The sequence below is a fragment of the Antrostomus carolinensis genome, unplaced genomic scaffold, assembly GCF_000700745.2.
Source record: "Antrostomus carolinensis isolate BGI_N321 unplaced genomic scaffold, ASM70074v2 scaffold10162, whole genome shotgun sequence".
Classification (NCBI taxonomy): domain Eukaryota; kingdom Metazoa; phylum Chordata; class Aves; order Caprimulgiformes; family Caprimulgidae; genus Antrostomus; species Antrostomus carolinensis.
The window spans coordinates 84787-103385 of record NW_010297577.1 but is presented as its reverse complement, the minus strand read 5'-3'; the positions used below and the strand labels follow the sequence as shown (position 1 = coordinate 103385).

Here is an 18599-nt window from a genome sequence, read left to right as displayed (position 1 = left end):
AAGAGTGTAAAACCCATTAGTACAAGTCCTTTTGATTACTCAAAATATATTCCCACAGCCCTCAGGCTGTTCATCAGGGCAGCTTTACATATCTACATTGTTCATTTCCTAAGACTCCCAATACCCCAGTTAGGCAGAAAAATGTTTTTAACCCACGTAGCACAAAATATAAAAGCCAAGGAATATGCTGTAGTTTTACTGCTGCATGAAAGACAGTGCATGTCACTTTTATCACCTATGTCTGGTTCAAAAGAAAAAAAGTTGGAGGCTACTAAAGTGTCAGGCTGAACTGATGTAAGATGGTTCTTCAGCAGTAGTGACAGCATTTGGTGTGGAAGTCTGTAAGATCCATTCCTGCAGATAGCCCTTGGTGGGGTTTGTTAAGTGTCTATTTATATCTTGATATTTCATGTGAAATATCATGCACTTGTTAAAACATGACTAGGAACATGGACAAGACAAATGATGTACTTAATGATGGCTTAAAGCCCATTAAAGGAATTCACATCACATATGTGAGAGGGAAATGTTGGATGGTGGAGCCCTATAGTACAAACAGATCGGGTCAAATAAGCAGGTATTCCAGAGATCCAGGGATTGATCCTATTCCCAGGAAATGGAAAGAAACAGAGCTCTTCTCAGTCAGCACTTCCTCCCAGGGTGTAGGAGCCCTGCTGTTTGTTTTGAACAAGGTATGAATTCCAGGCTGGTTTAGGGAACGCTGATCATGCAGTTCCTATAGGCTATTCTTCTGGTTTTGGCATTTACCCTTGGTTCTGTGTCAGAGATAAAAACCCATTTTCTTCTCTGATCTTTCCCCTCTCACCTTCCTGTTTCTTCTGCTCTTTGCAGTTCTGCAGGAACAGTGCTGTTAAGTAATTGTGCATTTACAGATATCTGTACTTGTGACAGTGGTGAGCCTCAGACAACCCTAACATGGCTTGAATCCCCTCAGATCTCAGGACCTCTTCATTCAAGTCTGGGATTGCTCTGAGTACAGTTATAGTTGGAAAAGAGCCTCTGTAAAAATTACATCTTGTTGTTCCATATTTATTCTCCCTCAGTGGTTTCCATGTCAAATTTGCTCAGTTTACCAGTCAAAACAAGATATTTCTACCTGCCAGCTCTGCCAGCTCAGCCTGGGCTCTGGAAATCAAGCTGTGCTCTCTCTGCTCTGGACATCATCACCAGCCAAAAAGGATTCTCGAATCAGGGCTGAGCTGGATGTGATTTTGATTATGCACAGATATAATTTGTTCTCAGGTAGTATTACTGGCTCTGTGTGACAGATAGCAGCAAGGCTCCTGTGCTGTACAAATATTGACTGACAAATCTTCCCCACTACCTGTGGGAGGATGGGCCACCACTAGGTCCATTTTATATCTAGGGGACACCAAGAGGTTGTTGTGGATGACACAGAAAACCTGTGGCAGGGCAAGAAATAGCACTATGAAGTTCTACATTCATGAGAACAGACCTGAAAACCTTCAGTGCTCTGGTCCACTGCTTGGTCACCAAAACTGTGACTGTGGTAGCCTGTGAAATCCCCAAAGGGAACAGGTCCCACTTCTTCCACTTCTTGCTGCAGAGAAATGGAAGGGGTGTATCACAGGAAAGGCTCTCACATGCAATGGGCATTAATTTTGTTCACAAATAGTTCACTACTGGTGGGTGGAACAGAAGGGTGTTCCCCATCATCCTTTTCAGAAAAACTGAAATTTTGAAAATTTAATCCTTGGCTGAATATTCAAAAAATTATATGTGGTAGATAATATATTCACTATGTATGGTCATGTTATATAGCATAAAAAATGGGAAAGGTGTCCTGGCTATTGCGCTAGTTCCAACCAGGTGGCAAAGCTCTGGGTGTAACATCAGAGGCTGTCACACCAGGAGAGGATGCCACTCAGGTTATGGGTGGGAGCTTACTGGTGGGACATTGTCGCCTGAAGAAGGAAATCTCCTCCAGCTGGGGAGAAGGTCTGCAGGAAAGCCTAGTCTGCTGGGCTCTGTGGAAGGGTCTCAGCTTGGTAGGAATTTTTGGAAGTGAGGTTGAGGGTAGGCTGTGAGATGAATTTTTCTTTTTATCTTCCTTTCATAGCAAAAATAGAACATTCATCACAAGTTCCATGTTTTTCTTCCCTATTGAACACTAGTTCCTTGCTAGTATTTCAAGCTAGAGAAAAAAAATTGATGAGTACTCAAGTTAATAATGCGTGATTATTATGTTGTTGAAATGCTGGAGATGAATATATATGTAAAATCTCTGCAGGATTCGCTCATCCATGCATTCTGAGTGAAAGCAATTATTTTGGTGAACAAATGACAGTTAGTTCTATCTCTTAATAAGAGGTGCTGGGGTAAAAGATAACCTGGTAACTTTTGTCCTTCTGAATTTCCTGGACACTTGTGCAAATCCATCATTACTGAAATGATGGAAACCCCAGTGCAAGGGTCAATCTTTCAAAAGTGACCAACTTACAAAGTTGAATTCTTCTTCCTTGCAATCTTCAGTCATCACTGAACTGTGTAGATTTTCTCTGTCTTGAGACTGTAGAGAAAAAGCAGAACAACCTGAACAAGGCACATCCAAGAGACTCAGAAACTGGGAGGTGAAAACATATAATCCCATGTATAACATCTGGAAAGGGGGAGGCTTGTTGGTGTGTGCACTTTGCTTCTCATGATTTCTAACTCAGGCTTACGATTTTAATGTGAATGTCATGATATTTTCAGGCTTGACTCACTCCTTTTTTTCAATACTTGCACTGTAAATTGTCCTGACTACCTGCACATAAGCCTTGGGCACCATGTGACCCCAAAGCTCTCCCTCTGAGCTGAGCAGAAGGGCCACACGCTGTTCATAGGTTAAGGACTGAGTGCATGGTATGGGGAGGTGGTGGTGGGAGGCATCTGAAGTCAGCATTAACAAAAACCCTATATAGCAGGCTCTATCAGGAAGCAGAAGGTGGGCACCAGGAAAGGGCTACATCTCCACAAAGGACTTGACAGATGTCACAAGAAAGGAGTGATTTTCTCTCTCTTGGAGACCCCAGCCATTGACTTTGCACTGTATTGAGGGATGAAGGACCATGTTCAGCACAGTCAAAAAATCATCTGATAAAGGTATGGCAAGGGGGCCACAGCAGGGCTGTTCTCTGCTGCTCCTGGGTGTCCCAGCCCTGATTTCTCTATCTGTGCAAGTTTGGCATGTCCTGACCTGCCCATCTTGTTTCTTTTCTTTTTTTTTTCCCTCATGCTGTGCATGTCTGACTGGATTCAATCCAGGAGTTAAATGCTGTGGTATCCTTTAAAGACAAGAGTCCATAAACAGTCATGGGGAGGTGTGACTAACTCATTAAAAATTGAAAACAGGAGGGAAAAAAGGAAAACACCTTCTTGTTGTCATTTTGATAAAAATGACGAGTTCAGATATTTTGTTGTTGTTACAAATAATTCCAAGACAGAGTAATGGATTTGAAATGAACGGAGAAGCTTGTGTTAACCCATTTAAATTAATTTTTTTCAGCTCATTTTCAGCTAAGGGGATTAGATGGCTCAGGATTTGGTAATGTGTGAGAGTGTTTTCCCAGACAGGTCACATATTCAAGTACAGGCCAGGTCTGCAGTTGTTTTGGGGGATGATATTCCCAGTGCACATGAGAGAGCCTCTTCCATGTAGCAGACATTTATTGGTGATGTGCCAGTAAAGCCCAGAACTGAAAAGGTGGGCCAGGACCTTTGTGCCCTGAGTGGGCAGATGAGAAGTGAGACAAGATGATGGGCAACATGGGAGAAATTTCCACAGCTGACAGCTGGTATGCAGGAAAAATTGCTAAATGGCCACACCTGTATGCCACCCTGGCCGCCCCAGCTGAGGTGGGTGGAGGGTCCTATGAAGTGAGGGAGCTAGGTGGTTGGATCCTGTGTCAGTCTCCAGCAAGGGCTGGGATAGGATGAAGTGGGATGGGATGTCCCACATATAGCAGCACCCCTGCCACTGAGCTGTATTTGGCTGTAGGCGAGAGAATGGTGCTATGGTTTCTCCAGGTGGTTTGCAGTAGTCTTACCTCATGGGCTGCTCCAAGGAGTGTCATGGTGCTGTGGGGTTCCCAGTGCTAGGGGTTCTGCCTTAATCCTGCTTAAAAATCTGTGTGCATTTGTGGACCTTGTAGCACCAGCGCTTGTGCAAGAATCCAGCACTTTGTCTTGTAAAGAGTGTTTTCTAGGCTGTGAGGGAGCCCTGGGAGTGGGTCTGCTCTGAGACTGATCTGGTGAGCTGGAGACGAGGCAAGAGAGAGCAGCTGCCTGTGCTAAGGCTTGAGGTGAGTTGGGTCTGGTGGAAAGCTGTAGGGGCATGTTTAAATACCCTGCTCTCTTTTACACGTTTACTTATGGGGTTCACTGTCTGTGTGCAATCCTTTCTGAAGATCTGCCCTCTTCTGTGTGGCTTAAAAAGCAGGGTAACAGGTAGTGGGCTAGGAAATGAGGAGCAGCAGGGTACCAAAGGCTTCTGAGCCTGCCTAGAGCTTGGGGAGTGGTGGATTTGGGAGCAGGAAGGTGCTGATGGCTCCAGGAGTGCAGATGAGTGCCCAGGCTGGCTCTGAGGAGATGGAGCAAAGGTGAGCTCTGAGGTACTGAGTAAAATCAAAAGGTCTGGGCTCATTCTGAGTCCCCCACAGCTTCCCAGGCAGGCAGAGCTCTGCCCCATGGCTGTGCTGACAGGGCCCACAGGGGAGATGCACTTGCCTGCCAGGATCCTGACAGAGGTAGGAGGGAAGTCTTCTCAGGTGGAGAAATGTAGGAGTGGCTGATTAGTGTGGGTCTGATGCCTCACATAGCTGCTGGGAAAAAAAATGCCTGGCTTGTGTTGATCTGCTGTCGTTCTACAATATATATTTGCTTGGGAAGCCCTGTTGCCTTCCTGCTACTACTCTTGATGGAAAGGAAGAGCTGAAGGGACCCAAGATGCTCAGTGTAACCACAGGGAAACGCAATGCTTCATGGAAGTGCCCTGCCCTGTGGGGAGGAATGTAAAAGAATACTTGAAGTGTGTGCTCTGCAGACTGCAAAGCCAAGGAGCTGGTCTGTGTGGGTGCCCAGGAGGGCACTGGGAGGAATGCCCCTGGAAAGGGAGGGTGGGTGACCAGTCCTTGCTCTAGCAGCACAGTGCACCAGGAGGTCAGGGCTTTGCCTTTATCTCCTGATGGTTGTATCTGGATATGCTTTCTGCAGCTTCTCTGCTCCGACAAAGAAAATGATGGCTGTGGCAGCCCTGCCAAGTAAACTGGCTGGGTGTTGCCTACTTCAAGGGACAGATGGTATTTGGGAATTGGTGTTCCTGGTAAAGTTAAAGAGTTGATTGCTTGGGACTCATTGGTGCTACTAGGTTGATAATGATCAGGTCTCATGAGGTCCTGCAGTTGTGTATGTCTGTAAATGAGAGCAATTATGCAGTTTGACTATCTTCATCACCGAAGATGAAACAGCTTTAAAAAAATCTCTCCCCTGAATATTGACCTAGGCCTCTCCCAAGAACAGATGGTATTTTGAGTAGTCTGTGATTTTTCTTAACGCTGAAAGCTCTGTGTGTACAGGTGCTTTGCTGAACTGAGTCCACCAGTAGTACAGATGTAAGGACTGGTGCCTACTCTCTTGTTCCATTTTTAAGCCTGTACATTTGAGACTTTTTTTTTATTCAGCTTGGGTTGCTGTCTACCAACATCTTTTAAAATCAACCTTGATTTAGCTTCCTCTGTAATCTTTCAATACCTCTGGGACAACCTTTACACTGTTTTTGCAGCCAGTTGATTGTTCTCTCTCACTTCCAAATTTCCATGGGATATTTGCAATATCCCACTCTAATACCTACTAATCCATTAAAAATACCCATGAGATAGATTAGGTAATCCACTGTGCCTCATGGATTGTGCTCCTTAGCTCTCTGCGTTCCTTAGAACAGTCACAGAATGAGTGCTACATCTGTATTGGGAAAGCATTGTTCCTCCAAAAGGATCCCTCAGCACTGGTTCACAAGCAGGCACAACTTGCTTGAGAAAATCCTCTTTATCTATTCAGATCTACAGGGACAACATGTTGGAAGTGTGGCTGCCATTATCAAGGTTAGTCTTTGTGTTGGCAAAGAGCATCACAGGGTAACAGTGCTTGAGTGGTCAGTTCTGCCTGCTATGCAAGTGCTGGGTCTCTTGGCTCCTTGCTGAAGAGTTGGTCTTATTGCTTGCTTGGAGGAAAGGCTGTCTCTTACTGAAGCTCTTGATGTGTTCAGTGTGTGAATATTCCAATATGCTATGCTATGATTGTACCCTCCCTGAGATGTTCTACCAAATTTGTGTACTGTCCTTGGTATCACCATCTTGGTGAGAACTTGCTCTAACTTTTCATTTCTCTTGGGAAGTCCCTCGTATTCCCCCTTCTTAAATGAATAGTGCAAACTTGGTCACCTGATGGGATGAGGTGGAAAGCTAGGCTGCCAGGAGAGCAGAGTGCTGCAGGCTGGAGATCCTCATTAGCCTCCTTGCACAGTGTATTGCTGTGTCTGGTCTGATGTGGGTGGATGGATGGCAAAGTCCAGCAAGTTTAGGCACAATCTTGTCCTGTGTGCAGGCTCAGCAGCTTAAAAAGTGCCAAGCACTCCCTGAAGAAGTATGGCAAAATGCAGGCAACCTGTCAAGCTAAGAAACTGTTTTCTGCCAGACCTACTTGGAGATTAGCTGTGATTTCCATGGGAATCAGTGATGGTAGATGCCCCTCCTGCCCCTGCAGAACAATGAATCCATGGGGAAGTGGCAGGCATTGACAGCCCCAGATATTCTGGAGGCTGGGGACCTGTCTTACAGCTCCAAAATACCTTTCTTGCTTCATATGAAGGAGATTCCTCAGCAGCAGCAAGTCCCTCGTACTCCCTGTTCCCACACAGACAAGAGGGCAATGTTGTATTTGCTGACTTGCCATGAGACCATCTCTCTAGCAATGTACAACAGTGGCCAAAAGCATAATGTCATAGTACGCTTTGCTCTTTTAAATCCAATGGATGTCATGGGAGTGACTCCCTAAGAGTAGGGGCAAAGCTTTGATATTGGCCTCTGCGTGTGTTTGTTCCTGGCTGTTGTGCTGAGCCTAGCAAGGTTAGTGCACAGTATTGGCTGTGGGTGAGGGAGAGATCATGGAAATAAGAGTAAAAAAACTAAGTGGAAAAAGGGTTGGAGAGTGTTTAATGGGTATTTAAACCTAGATTTTGTTGGAAAAATTTGAGTAGGTTATTAAGAAGCCCCTCTGAACTTCACACTTCTTGACGTCACTGCAAATCAGAGATGCTGGATGAAAGCATCCAAAACATTTCTGCTTTTGTGATACATGGTCAATTTTTTTGCTCCTCAAGCCATGTTAATGCTTACTGAGTTTATGCTTGATGCTGTACCTAAGCTAAAAACAGGGAAAGGAACAGGAAAATTAGTGTTGGGAAACCTCTTTGTGGTTTGGCTTGTGTAGCCTCCTGGGATGGCATCTTTTAGACATTTTCCTATTAACTGCTGTAGCAGAGCCTCAGGCTTGATCTGTGAGCACAGCTATTATGCAGATTGCAATTTGTGAACTCTCTTAGTCCTCCTATAAGGTGAAAACCCAGGAGCATTTCCATTCTCCCTGTCCTGGAGGGTAGGTATAGACTCCTCCACAGTGAATTTGAATGTCCTGATAGTAGGCTGGCCTCTGAGTTACCTTTTGGGCGGGTTTACAAAAAACCTATGGCCCAGGACTAATTAGTCTGTCAGCTGAATATTATTCACTGGTATCTGTTTTGGAAGGGACAGAGTGAGATTTCTTAAGAGATTGTATGGTTGCATCCAGGCAGCAGCTCCTCAACTAGGGACAAGCCTTGCACCAAATGTGCCACCTTCTGCACCTCTGATTACCTGGGAGCTCTTGCCACCTAACTAACCATGTCTGTCAACCGTTGTATAACTAACTCATGGCTGCACGTAGCAGTGACGTGGGTCATGGTTTTACGTTGTAAACATAAAGCCAGGGTGCCCTGAGGTTCAGTGCTGTGAACAAAGCAGAGGCAGCAGCTTGGGCAAACCATTTTCTGCAGAAAGAGCAAGTAGATACTGAACAGTTCTCCCTTGTTCGGGAAGGCATGGATAAGAGCGAAGGAAAAAAATCCTGGGAGTGAAATTACAGTCTATGTGCTGGTCGTGCCTTTGGCAAGACTGAGAATATCCTAACTGCTGATCCTGTTTGGGAGAGTCACTGAAAATGTAAGTAAGGCACTGCAGACCTGTAGCTACATACACCAGCAAACCTTGCCCTCTTCATGCCTGCCTGATCACCCTGCATTTGCAGAAACAGTTCTGCCAGGCAGTGCAGGGCAGCCTTGTCTGGGACTTGTTGTTTCTGGCCTCTGGTGTCACTGCTGTCCTCTGGCTTCTGGAGAGCTGGGGATGAGAAGCAGGGTTTTGCATGGACAGAGTCTTAAAACTGTGGGTATTTACCATGGCAGGGTAAGACACAGACCTGTTCTATATGTAGGTTTAGTGGCAGAAACCTCTAACTTTCTCCTGTTGGCTTTGTTTACTCAGCAGAAGACCTTAAAGCAGCTTTCCTGCTGCTGCAGGGATCTTGGAGACTGGTGATGCCACAGGCAGGGTGCAAGCAGGGAACGCTGGGGCTCATGCACAAGGCTGTCTTGAATAATCTTCCCTCTTGTCCAAAGGAGACAGTGCTGTGCTCCTTCTTCCTGCATGTGTGATGGACTCTGATGGCAAGAGCTAGGCTGCCCCTTTAACATCTCTGACCTCCTACACAAAGTGAGCAGCTCCCAGGATGGGGTGCAGTGGGTTTGGAGAGGCTTCTGTGGTTTTATAAGAATGCTGTACATGGGACTTTTTCTTTTCTCTGTACTGGTCACATGTCATCTTTGCTTCAGTGGCTGGTTTCTGGATGCCATGCTTTAAAATACAGATGTAGACAAATTGGCAAAAGGCCAGAGGAGAGCAGCACTAATTGTCAGAACTTTAGAAAACATGACCTCCGAGGAGAGGTTGAAGAAATCCAGGTGCATTTAATCTAGGCAAGAGAGTATTGATGGGGGAGGGAGAGGGATGTAATGGTTTCTCTGTACATAAAAGCTGTTGTTAAGGAAGGATGATTGATTTATTCTTTCACTATCATTAGGGGGGAAATGATGAGACAAAACTACATTTGCACTGCAGAGGAGGTCTAGCTTGGATATTTAGGAAAAGCCTTCAGTGCAGTGAAATGCAGGAAGAGGTTGTCCAGGGAAGCTGTGAAATTTCTGACACTGGTGGTTTAAAGAAGCTGTTCAGTTTCCATGAAAGTTATGGGCTGTGCAACCTACCAAGATCCCTGTTAGTGCCTTTGTTCCTGTGTTTCAGGCTAAAGGGTAGGTTTGAGGCTGGTGCCTGTCCCTTAGCAACTGCAAGCCTTGGCTCTGCCAGCATTGCCAAGTTCACATGGTCAGAAATGCATGAACCAGACTTCTCAAAGCTTTGGCTGTAGTTCATAAAAATTGTATGGCTCTAGTGGAGAATAGTATAAAGTAAGCTCTGTTTATCTGCCCACTGGTCTTGAGTCCTTTTGGCTGTGTCTGTATTGCAGTTGGAGATCTGATGGCAGAGAAACCCAAGTTTGCTCTAGTCTAACTTTCTTGAGTAGGAGTGAAGAGAGGGCAGCTTGGACCTTAGTACTGGGCAGTTGCCCAAGTAAGCCTCTGCTGTCTGGAGACATATTACACTGAATTTTGGGCTGTTGTCTTTGCTGCTCTCTGCAGCTGAGGTACAAGGCTGAGATCTGGAAGAGATGTCCTTACCCAGGCTGCCATCACCTCTGGTTGTAGTGCAGGCAGACACAGGCTTGGAAACACAACCTTTCCTCTGCGGTTGTGCCATAAGAATTACTTCTGTAGCAACATGACTCTAGGTTCTAGGGCTTTTAAGCATTGTAAAATAAAATGTGAAAGTAATAACTGGTTGCTGGGAAAATATTACAGATTAGCACAACTTGTTCTCTACCTTGACTGCTTTTATATTTGACAAGTATCACTTGCAGAAAAAAGGACAAGTTTTATTATAACCTTTTTGTCTGCTTCTCTTCCAACTTCCTGAGCACATTTTTCACAGGCATCAAACTACTTTCAGGACAAAATGTGGGTGATTTCTCCAGTGGTGGTGAGAAATGGGGACGTGTGAGGGTGCCATTCACTGGCAAAAGTGGCAGAATTTCTCACACTCCTGCACTTGTGATCTTGCCTACAAATCTTTTCTAGGCATAAGGGCTTTTTTTTAAGGGGAGAAGGTCTAGTTTTTTGCACCCGTTGGCAAGGAGCAGATAAAAGCATGGACCTTTAATATCAGGTTTGCTTCTTTTGTCTTGTCTGAGATCCACAAATGCAGAGTTCTGCCTTTTTGGACAAATTTACAGATGACGTTATCCCATATTTTAAACACCCTACTTTTGTATCCCTCTTGCCTGAAGCTATTAACATTGGCAGAATTGATGTGCTTTGTTTATTTTGTGTACTACTTACAGCCTGAATGTTGAACACCAGCTGATCTAGTTTTCTGTTGGGTTGCAGTAAGAGGTAGGGCATGCTTTTCCTGTTGGCTCTGTACATGCTTTTGCATCCCTGTTCTGAGGAGACTGTGAACCAGTCTCCAAAACAGGGATGGAGAAGGTGAAATGGCTGCCCTGTGATCAAGCTAAGAGTAGGTCCAGTAAAGGCAGGACTTTGCATACCTTCATCTTGGGAGTGTTTGTATGACAATCACATGCTTCTGCCTGTGGGTTGATGGGCACACACCCCAGGGTTTGCAAGCAGGCAGTGGAGCCTCCCACTTGCTGTGATTGATGGGGTGTAGAGATCTTGGCAGTGGCCAAGAGGAACATTGCTGACTGTGCAGGGGAGCTGGGTGCAGCTGAGCCCAGGCTGATGGGGAGCAGTGTGGCTGATCTCCACTCCAGCGTTCATCTTGGAGCTGGGAGTTGGGAGGTCTGGATCTTATCCACGGCTCTGACACTGAGTCACTGCATGACCTCAGGCACTCAGATACCATGGTGATGAACACAGCACAAATGTCTAGACAGATAGATTAGATCGGATAGACTTTGTATTTGACAAATATTTGTATACCACCACTGTCAGTGCTCCCCTGCTTTAACCACCTAGCCTGGTGGTTTCAGTGGGTCTCCTACACAGCAGGAGGGAGAAGAACCACTTTTTACACTGAGGAAGGAGTGGACACACAACCACAGTAACACAAGTACCAGTGGTGACAGACTGGAAGCAAAGCAGGCAGTAGGGCAACTCTTGGAGGAAAAACACTGCATGGCTGAAAGGCTCAGAGTCAGGAACTGGCTTCTCCCCAGCTCTGCCACAGCTCTGTGCATGGCCCCATCTTTCGTCCTGTAACCAATTAGTCTATAAGATCCCCCGGGCAGCAGTCACTTCCTCCTCCTGCTATGGCTTATATCACAAGGCCCTGATTTCAGAAAAAAAGGCAAACTAACTAAGTAAGACTTCCTTAAAACTTTTCCTGTGCCATTGTCAGCCTCTGGTGTGAGGGAAGATGCAGGAGAATCAGCTCTCCCTTGAGTGACTTGGTTATTTTCTCACATGGTTCCCTTGTGAAAGATGGACACAGCAGTACAGCAAAGATGTGGCTACCAGTGTGCCTATGTAAGGGTTTTCAGAGGTTCTGCAAGATCTCCTGGGCACCCCTGACAGTGAGCCAGGAGTGCTGGAGAAGAGCACTGCCTCTTTAAGGAGATTTGCATAGCAGAGCCTAATTACAGTTGTTGATTCTGATGTTTTCAGTGTTGTTCATATTCCATTAAAGGATAATGCCGCTTAATTTGCAGCAGAGGGTCTCGGTTAACAGTGCACCCAATCACAAGGCAGCCCTAATGACACTACTTCCCTACTTCTGGTAACACATAATTAAAAAATCACTTCATTTCCAGTTGTGTGGTTCTCCCCTCTCCCCCAATCTCCTGATTACTTTCTAAGCCATTTCATGATTATCTGTAAATATTTCATCACTTAGATCTACTAATGAGTCCATGGAAGAGTTAATACCTTGAGTAGCATAACTGCTTACCATTCCCTTTCTAGTACTGCATTGCAAGGAATGATTTTCCACCTTGCATAAGTGAGAAGAGGGGCTTTGCTTGTGGTGGGATTGGGTTTGTGCTATGGATTTGGGGATGACAGGAGAGGGATAACACTCAGGAACTCCATCTCAAGTTGTAAAAGGTTTATTGCTGATTTTGGCAGTGGATATGTATTTCACTGCAAATTGTTTTAATTGGATTAATTCTCACCAAAAGGGCTGTCCTGTTGCCTGGCTGAGGGAGCTGATAGTCAGAGGGACTTAGGTAGCACTGAGTATGAGTCTGGATCTAGCTGGGATGTTCACACATCTGGAAGAACTGTCTGGTTTCTGCCCTGCCTCTACAGGTTTGTGGGAAGTGGTAATACAGCTCTTGCTGCACTTGGGCAAGAGAGGGCAATAGGTCTGGCTGCGACTGCCCTCGTGTGATGTTTCTTCACAAGCTCATCTTGCATGCCACAGTCAGTGGGTCTGTGGTCACTGGGTAAAGAAAAATCTGAATTTCCCATCAAACCTGTGCACAGATATCTGCCACAGCTCCATGGCTGCAGGCTAGAGGATGTGGGGTGACATATGCCCTGATGCCCATGGTAAAATGGGGAATCTGTTCTCTAATCCAACCGCTGCTCTTCTCTGAAAAGCCACTGTACAAATGCTGCTTTCTCGCTTCATAGATCTGGTCCCTGTATTTGTCCCATATCTTGGGTGTTAAAATTCACTTGGGGTTTACAGACTAAGTACTCAGAGCTGACAGAGTGATGGAGGAGTGAGCTGGAGTGTCTTTCCTGCCCATGTGTTGCATGGGCTTGATTGCTATATTCTTTGTATGGTCAATCAGTAACACCTTATGCAAGCCCACTGGGAGCCTACTGATGGTCTCTGAAGGCATTATTTGGAATAACCAGAGCTAATTGTATAACGAGGGGGTAATTAACTTCCAGGAATTAAAGAATCAAGCTTAGGCTGCACTACTCCTAGGGGTGAGTCTATAAGGCTGGGAGTTAGAGAAAACTAGTCTTCTCTAACCATTTGAGCATGTGTGACTTGGAAATCCTTGATACTTGGGGAATGTGAGGTTGCTTCAAATAATATCCATGCTTTTCTAGGCAATTCTTTAATAGCAGATAAGGAAGGAGGTCTTGGTTATGGTCCTAACCCAGTCCATTTGTGTTTCAGGTAACCCTGTCACAGTGGGAATGAGCATTCATATCTCCAGCATTGACCAGATCTCTGAAGTCAACATGGTAAGTCTGGAAAACAAAACAAATGAACAAACAGAAAAAAAACCCCTGTTCTTCCATTTTCTGGTTGAGATGTGCTTCCAAGACAATGGCTCCTTGGAGCCATCTGAGATTTCATGGTGTACTTCTGAAAAGCAGGGTAGTCACACCCCTCCTTCCTTCACCTCCTACTACACATCTTCCCTGCAGCTGGGAAGTTGTTGGGAGAAGAGTGACATTTGTCTGGTACTGAGGAAGTATTTTTTTCTTCTGCTTTCAACACAGAATTTTGAGGGATGGTGGGAACTCTGATTTAAGACAGAATTCTTCCTCACTAAAGCATAAGGAATTCAAGGATAATTTCTCCGTATGTAGTGTGAGGAAAGAAGAAAGTCAAACACTTAAATGGGTTATAGGAAATTAACTTTTTTTTTTTTTCCCCATATTTCTTTCTCAGTGTACTGCTTTCACTCTGAGCCTTGGTCCTTCCACCTGCTGAGTGAGCTGTGTCACTGGGACTGCCTGTCACTTGTCCTCACAACCGCAGCCCAGCCCCAGGCTGAAACAATCCTGAACTCACTGAAACAACACTTGCAAGATAGGACTGGCATGTGGGACCTCTGTGGTACACAAGGTCCCCTGCTGATGGCTCTTGTGATGTGGTTGGACATGCTGAAAGACTGTAGTACACTTCCTAATGTGGGGTAATTTCTAGTAGGGTTAGTGAGTGTCTGTGCTGGCTCACTGAAGTATCCCTGGTGTTATCTGTGAACATGTGGTTGGAGGATCTCTGCTGGCACCTCTGGAGCTAGTAGCATCTTATTGAGGATAGACTCTTATCCCTTATCCTTCTGTGCTGGTTTCACAGCCACATCTCTGAGCTATTAATGCTTTTGCCTTGAAAGAGTAGGTGCGAGTTGTATTTTTCAGCTTTACAGTCAGCCTGTGCCTGCCAAGTTGAAAAACAGTGGTTTTTCATGCTTGCTGGTGGCAATTTGGCATGTCTTTGGAGATCTGTGCTGGAAAGGGAGGCATCTAATAGAGATCTGGTTCTGGGTGGCATTGATAGACTGGATCTTTTCATACCACTGAGAAGAAAAAAATTATCTGCTCAGATAGCAATGGTTTGGGGTGAAATTTGTTAATTATTTTGGTCAGGGTTTGGGTACACATCTAGGCCTGTGCTATCTGTCTCTCAGAAGCCCTTAGCCCCTAGCAGAGGACATGGTTTGTACTGATCATTGCCTAACCTTGCCTTCCTCCCTGCTGCCTGGAGGCTTTTCCTCCTGACTCCTCTCCTTTCCAAGAGGCTGAGTGGAGTGGAAGGCTGGCAGGGACCTTCTGTCAGCAGCTGTCCTGTTCTTTGGTTCCTGACCCATGCAGGAGAATCCAAGGCCAGTTTAGAGCTCTTACTGTTCAAGTCAATTAAAACCCTGGTCTCTCAGTGCTCCTGTCCTATTTATCTGTTTCTGGACTCTCCTGCCCTGTTTCTCTGGCCCACCAGTTATTCTGCTGTGCATGGCAGGGAGGAGCGGGGAGCAAGACAATCTAACTAGTCGTTTTGGTTTCTAAACTGCTTGAAAATCCTGAATGCTTATATTGATATGACCCAGGGTGAAGAGCCAACCATAAACCTCCAGGTTCTCATAGAACAGATTCTTTTTCAGATGCTCTGCTATCATCCCACCATCACCATGTCACACTTCATTCTAGTAACAGTGACATTGGACAGTGGTACAATCGTAAATTCAGGTACAGACCTATGTCCCCATTACACTGGGTAGCTGTACTTGATGTTAGGCTCAAGTTAAAAGAGACAGATGGCTTAACCTAGTTCCATCTATCTTGCCTGTCAGGGCAGAGCTCAACTTTGAGTCATCTCCTCCCCCAGTCTCAACTTGGATCTGAATTTTCCTATGTGGTGAACCAGCTGTCACCCTACTTGCTAGAGCCAGCAGGAACAATTTGTGGTCTGGGCCTGTAGCTTAAGACCACAGCTTGCATAAACATAACCGAGAGGGTGTGATGGATTTGATTCTCAGCCTACCTGTAACAACTGCCTTGATCTTCCTCCATAGACCTGAGAAGATAGCTGAGCACTGCAGAGGCTGGTTCAGGATGAACATCCTGCTGGAGATGTGTCCATAGACTATAAAGACTAATCAAGTGCCTATTGTGAGCAGCTGTGGCCAGGCATGCTGTGTCCTAGGCTAGTAGCCATTCTCTTAGCAATACTTTTCAACCCTTGCCATGTGAATGTGGTGTTCTCACCTCTCCTGTGAACACCCACTTCCCTCTGCTGCAGGATGGCTGGGGAAAACGTGTATGCCCAGTGCTGGGGAGAAACAGCAGCTATAATATCTGTGGGGTGCATGGGAGAGCAGGTTTCCTGGCATGGACCTTTATCCATTTGCTGCGCTGGATGTTACAGAATTTGAGCAGCACTGTTGATGGATACTGAGTGTTTGGATACTGGTTGTGGCATGGCTGCAATCAGGCTGGGCACCAGGCACTGTCTGTGTCATGGTCCTGTTGGTACTGCAAAGGCATGTCACTGGGCTTATGATTACCCCTTTTGGCTCTCTGCTTGACTTGACAAGCATAATCTCCTGCCCATCCTCCCTACACGTGCTAGGGTGGGGCAGGGAGAATGGGGGACAAAGTGGCTGTACGTGAGAACCCACTGAAGCATCATGGTAAAGAAGCTTCAAAAAGGGGTTAAAAAATCAGAATGATCTTAAAAAACAAACATTCAGGGAGCAGGAGGGTTCTCATGTGATGTAAGTTTCCAAGCTGAAGGGATTTTATGTGCATCATTCTTCTGTATGACAGATGCCCCGGGGAAAGGGCCATGTCTTACCCCTGCTCTGGACATGGATATTGGCAAGAAAAACAAGGCTTTTTTTTTTGGCATCATGTGTGATTGGGAAAGGGACTGTGCAATGAATATATTAAAGGCACACAAGTGAAGCTGGGTTGTCATGACAACCAAATAGCTTCTATTGTTCCACAAGGAGTGTTATTACTTACTGCCCCTTGTAGGATAATTAATTAATCCTCAGACATCCTTTTGGGAACAATGGCCCTGGTGCTGGGGCTGAGCAGGCTGAGGAGAGCCCCCATCTCTCCCATGCCTTTCTCTGGGACTCTTGGAGTCTGCTGGCTGCATGATGGCAGGGAACAAGTGCTGTCAGTGACTAGCTGTTGCATGATTCAAAAAGTTGTTTTCCTCAGGAGTCCAGCTGGATGTGGTGCTGTGGAGGAACACAGCTCCACTCATGATCTAAGGAGCACTCCTTGCCTTCACTCCCATGGGAACTGTATTCTCAAAATGATGATGTGTTGACATTTCAATCCTGGAGGATACAGGGCTGTCTGCAAAGGCAACACAGTTATGTTTTTTTATGCTGGAAGTTCCCAGACTCTGATATACATAGTTGTTTTTCAGCTGCCTATAAGTGCTACGTGTTTTCTGGTACCTTGCTATATACAAAGGCAACGCATCTCCACCTCCTTGGGGGCCGTGCTCAGATACTGTGCCATGGTACAACTCAGAAGATGGAGTCGTACCAGGGTGCAGGGTGTTCATAGGTACGATGCTAGCTTTGTAATGATCTCACAATGATGAGGGACCCAAAACTACAGTCCTTAATTTTTTTAAAAAATGGCACCTTCTTGTTCATTGCAGCTGCTGCCTGTGTGTGGTCAGCCCTATTTTCAAGATCACTTGATAGAGTAGTGCTTTATTACTGTGTACTCCTCTTAGCCCTGCTAAGCAACGCTGAGCTGCAGCCTCTGTTGTTGTCAGTGATTAAAAGGATTATTTGCTGAGCCAAGATCAGTGACATCAATTGAAATGCCTGGGAAAAGATGCCAGGGGCCAGGCCAAATAGGTATTGGGGAGGGCCCTTTTGACTGGCAGACCCTCTGGGAAGTGCTGATCCATGAAGATGAAAGGCATAGCTGGAGTCTTTTCATATCTTATACGAATTTGCAAGTTGAGGATTTAAAGGCAGGCGGAAAGGAGAAATGTCTTCATAATGATGTTCAGTAGCTCAGATGATCTGCAAAGAATGGAAGGATGGTATCTCCTAGTTCTCCTTAAAGGAAATAGGCTGGATAAGTTATCTGGTAAATGCCATTTTGCTACAGGTGGTTGAATTGCAGTAAGCATGAAATGACGTGCAGGTATTTACAGATGCTTGTTGGTGTATAGTGGTACTTGGACAGTGCTAGGTTCAGACCTCATGGTATGGTACCCAGGTTACTGAGGAGCCTAGCAGTACTTCTGATTTAGAAGGAGGAAGAGCACTGGAAGCATGGAGCTCAAGGTGCTCTGCAGCTGAAGCAGCATGTGGGTTTCTGACCTTGTGGTACATGACCTGAATGCTGACCAAAGCCACTATCAGCTTAATAGTCTGGTTCAACCAACCTGCTTTGGTGGATCCAATTCTAATGGTATCTGGTACCAATGGTTTCAGGAGCAGCTGGAAGTCTTCCCCCACTCCTGCATGTCCTTTCAACTGACAGCTCAGAACTCGTCTGTTCAGGGTATATTGTACTTTCTGCATGGTGGGACTGGAGGTTAACACTTCCAACTGTAGACTTCTCTAAGTAACCTTTGGGGACATATTTTTCTAGTACCAGACAGATCAGACTCCCTTCAAGCATTAATGAACTATTTCAATAAGGAAAACAACCAGAAGTTTTGTATGCATTTGAAATAAGAGATGGTTACCCTTCATAACGCTTCAATTTTCCTGCCCTATGGTCCGTGCAGTCCTAAACCTGCTCCCTCCTGTGTATCTGCACACCATAGACAGCTCGGAGCATCCAGCCGTTATAGTTGTGATTTCTTTGTGGCTCCTATAATTTATTCATCCCAAGATGCTCTCCTACATCTGCAATAACATCGTTTCAGTTTGTTATAGCACTAGCTTTAAAGTTTTATAAACCTGGTGACAAGTTGAAAAGTTACAAGAAGATTGTTGTAGAGGTTAGTGTAAGAAACAAGGCTTCCAAATAGAAATGTTTGCAGGAATACATGAGTTAAAGGAACGATGCCTGTGGGATTGGCAATACCTTTTACTGGGGTACAGTCTACAGCGCAGATAAGTTAGAGGTTGGTGCAGGATGCCTGGCAAAGCTGACCTTAATGCTTCACTCCATTGTCTCCTCCTCCCTACTCCTGTATTGCCTGTTGCAATGCTGCAATCTTGTTGGAGTGACTGCA

General features: G+C 45.5%; 1 protein-coding gene across 2 annotated transcripts in view; it reads left to right on the top strand.

Moving 5' to 3' along the window:
* The window catches only part of LOC104520483 (gamma-aminobutyric acid receptor subunit beta-4), a 73664-nt gene that overhangs the window by 13786 nt on the left and 41279 nt on the right, over positions 1 to 18599 (top strand). For both annotated transcript variants that reach the window (XM_010162185.2, XM_010162184.2), the window contains exon 3: positions 13323 to 13390. In XM_010162185.2, coding sequence (XP_010160487.1) covers positions 13323 to 13390 — 68 coding nt within the window. The remainder of the gene's footprint in view (positions 1 to 13322; positions 13391 to 18599) is intronic.